The sequence below is a fragment of the Oratosquilla oratoria genome, chromosome 14 (assembly GCF_046742065.1).
Source record: "Oratosquilla oratoria isolate Oo_2021 chromosome 14, ASM4674206v1, whole genome shotgun sequence".
NCBI classification, from domain to species: domain Eukaryota; kingdom Metazoa; phylum Arthropoda; class Malacostraca; order Stomatopoda; family Squillidae; genus Oratosquilla; species Oratosquilla oratoria.
Window position 1 is genome coordinate 13,089,595 of NC_134790.1, and position 3,317 is coordinate 13,092,911.

General features: G+C 50.8%; 1 protein-coding gene across 1 annotated transcript; it reads right to left on the reverse strand.

Moving 5' to 3' along the window:
• Positions 1-2,133: 2,133 nt before the first annotated feature.
• LOC143032525 (LIM/homeobox protein Lhx5-like) lies at positions 2,134-2,811 on the reverse strand. Its single transcript, XM_076197389.1, has one exon. The coding sequence runs from the start codon at positions 2,679-2,681 to the stop codon at positions 2,505-2,507; it is 177 nt and encodes a 58-aa protein (XP_076053504.1). The 5' UTR covers positions 2,682-2,811; the 3' UTR covers positions 2,134-2,504.
• Positions 2,812-3,317: the final 506 nt, after the last annotated feature.

Genomic DNA, 3,317 nt, shown 5'->3' on the forward strand with positions numbered 1-3,317 from the left:
CAAAAAACCTTGGGACAAGAACGGAAGGAAGGAAGGAAGGAAGGAAAGGAGGGAAAGGAAGGAAAGGAGGAAGGGAGAGAGGGTGAGAATTAGGAAGATAGGAAGGAAAGAAGGAAGGAAAGGAAGGAAGAGAAGGAGGGAGAGGGGGTGGGAGGTAGGAAGATAGGAAGGAAGTAAGAAGGGCAAGAAAGGAGGGAGGAAGGAAGGATGAAAGGAAAGGAAATAAAGAAGGGAGGAAAGAAGGAAAACAGGGAAGGATGGAAGGAAGGAAGGAAGGAAGAAAGGAAGAGAAAGAGGAAGGGTACGAGGTAAGGAAGGAAGGAGGGAAGGTAGGGAAGGAAGAACGAAATTAAGAGATGGAAAGAAGGAAGGATGAAAGGAAGGATAGGAAGAAGGAAGGAGGGAAGGAAAGATGGAAGGAAGGAAGGAAAGGAAGGAGGACAAGAGGGAAGGATATGAAGAGAGAAGGATATGAAGAAGGAAGGAAGGAAGGAAAGATGGAAGGATGGATGAAAGGAAGGAAGGATAGGAAGAAGGAAGTAAGGAAGGAAGGAGTGAAAGAGGGAGGAAGGATGGAAAGAAGGAAGGCACAGAAGAAGTGCAAGAGGAAAGGAGGAATTATTGGAGAGGGAAAAGGAGGGAGTTGGTAAAGAGAGGACGAAGGAAGGGAGAGAAGAAGGGAGGATGCAAAGGTGGCCGAAGGAAGGGAGGAAACAAAGATGAAAAGGAGGAAATATGGGGTGAAGGAATGAAAGAAGGAAAGAAAGAGGGCAAGAAGGAAGTATGGAAGGACGGTTGAAAGAAAGGGAAGGAAGAATCAAGGAAGAAAGGGAGGGAGGAAGAAAGGAAAGAAGGAAGGAAGGAAGGAAGGAAGGAAGGGAGGAAGGAAAATGGGAAGAGGAAAGAAGGAAAGATGGAATGAGGAAAGAGAAGAAAAGAAGGAAGAAAGGAAAGAAAGAAGGAAGCAAGCAAGCAACGGAAGAAGGAAGGAAGGAAGGAAGAAAGGAAGGAAGCACTTGAGATAGGGAGGAAGGAAAGAAAGAAGGACAGGAAGAATGAATGAAGGAAGGAAGGGACGGAGGAAGGGAGAAAGGAAGGAAGGAAAGGAACGGAGGAAGGAAGTAAGAAAGGAAGGAAGGAAGGAACGGAGGAAGGAAGTAAGAAAGGAAGGAAGGAAGGAACGGAGGAAGGAAGTAAGGAAGGAACGGAGGAAGGAAGGGAGGAACGGAAGAAGGAAGTAAGGAAGGAACTATGGAAGGAAGGAAGTAAGGAAGGAACTATGGAAGGAAGGAAGGAAGGAATATGAGAACCTAATTCAGGAACAAAGTGGGTATCCCATGTTCATGGTGGCAAGAGGGACGGGGCATCAGTGACTGGTCGACGAAAGCAACGGTCATGGTGGAGGTGGAGGAGGAGATGGTGGTGGTGGTAGAGGTAGTGGTGGTGGTGGCGGGGGTGGTGGTGGTAGAGGAGGTGGTGGTGGCGGTGGTAGTAGTGGTGGCGGGGGTGGTAGTGGTAGTGGTAGTGGTGGTTGTAGTTTTGGTTTGGTAGCTGTGCAGGTGAGTTCTGTATAGTTATATTGGGGAAAGATAGTTGAGGTTACTTGAAGGAGTTGAGGTCAATGTGAATCTGGTTTCTGGTTTCACCTGAGGTGATGGTTGCACAAGGTGTTGATGTGGCCTTGTCAGGTTGCGAAGGTTGTTTTTGTAGTCTTAGTGGTTGTTACCACCTCGCGTGGTTTGTTGTTGTTGTTGTTGAGGAAGGCGTGTGTGGAGAAGACAATCATACAATCAGTTGTCCTTGATATCCGATGTAGTCATAACTATAGTGATTGTATTTGATGCCAATTTTAGGTGTTGTAGGTTGCAGTGTCAGAGTAGGTACCATGGATGTAGGTGTTGGTAAATCTTACTGTTATGGTAAGGAAGGCAGGATTTTATCATCAAGTCTCTATCATTACTTTCTCTCTCTCTCTCTCTCTCTCTCTATTTATTTATTCATGTATTTATTATTTCTCTAAGGCATGTTCGGATTGGTCAGGCAGGCGGGCTGTCGGGCAAGGAGGGGGTGGGAGAGCGGGAGGGGGAGGCAGGAGAATCGCAAATGGATGGTGGTCACACGGGTACTTGGACTCGAAGGGTGGCGACCGGCGGGAGGGGGGAAGACGGGGACAGAGTCTGCCCTTCGGAAGGCGTCTCCAGAAGTGGCAGAAGCTACGGCGGTGATCTGAGTACAATTACGACCGTCGTCGAGGATACGGAAGCGTTTCGATGGCCGAAGAACGAAGCCATTTCTTTCCTTTTTTTTCGGTTATCTAGCAGCGAGTTTCGAGGTCGTCGCGGCTTGCTGCATCGCCGCCGCTAGCGTGGGGAGAGGATGTCATCAGCGGGACAACTAACCTAAGTGTACGGTGTAGCGGGCAACCCACAGAAGAACCCCCAAAGAGGAGACCCTACGGCAGAAGTCTTTACACGGGGCGACAGGCAACGAAGGAGCTGAGAGCTTTACCTGAAGAAGTCGCTCCTGCAGAAGAGCTTGCCCTCACGGCTGAAGCACTTGTCTGTGAGGGAACACCCGCAGTCCACGCAGCGGACGCACTCGGCGTGCCACGTGCGGTCCAGCACCGTCAGCAGGAACTTGTCCAGGATGGGCTTGTCACAGCCCGCGCAGCAGATTATCATGGTGGCCAGCCACGTATTGGGTCAAAGGGAAAGGACCAACCGCGCGTTTCGAAGTCGTTCCGATCTCACTACCGGGCCATCACTCGCGTCCTTGAGGGTCATCTATATTTACGAACCAACTAACGCATCGAGACGAAATATATATATATATGTTTATACATATATATATATGTGTGTGTGTGTGGAAGGGGGGGAAGTAAAAAAAAGGGGGCGTGAAGAGATTGAATCTTTCAGCAACAAAAAAAAAAAAAAAAAAAAAGGGGGGGGGGGTGGATGTTCTCGACCACGGTACCACACTTGCGAACGATAGACGCCCACTCCGGGTTTCTTAATCTCGCGGCGCGCTGTCGACGGAACAAATAACCTTGTCAGAAGAAAAAGCAACGTCGGCTTGCACTGCGGTAGGGACAGGGACGCGCGGGTGCGGCGGGGGGCGTGCGGCACCACCACAGGGCGGCGGGGGAGTGAGCAAGTGCGGCCCGGGGGAAGATCGAGGATCACCTGCGGCCCGACGCTCAGGTGTCGCCAGGGCCAGAGCGACATGGACACTAAGGCGGGGTTTCACCTCACGCGCGGCGCACAGCACGTAGGCGGAGCCACGCGCCAGACCCCGCCCATGTTGCCATGACGACCCCT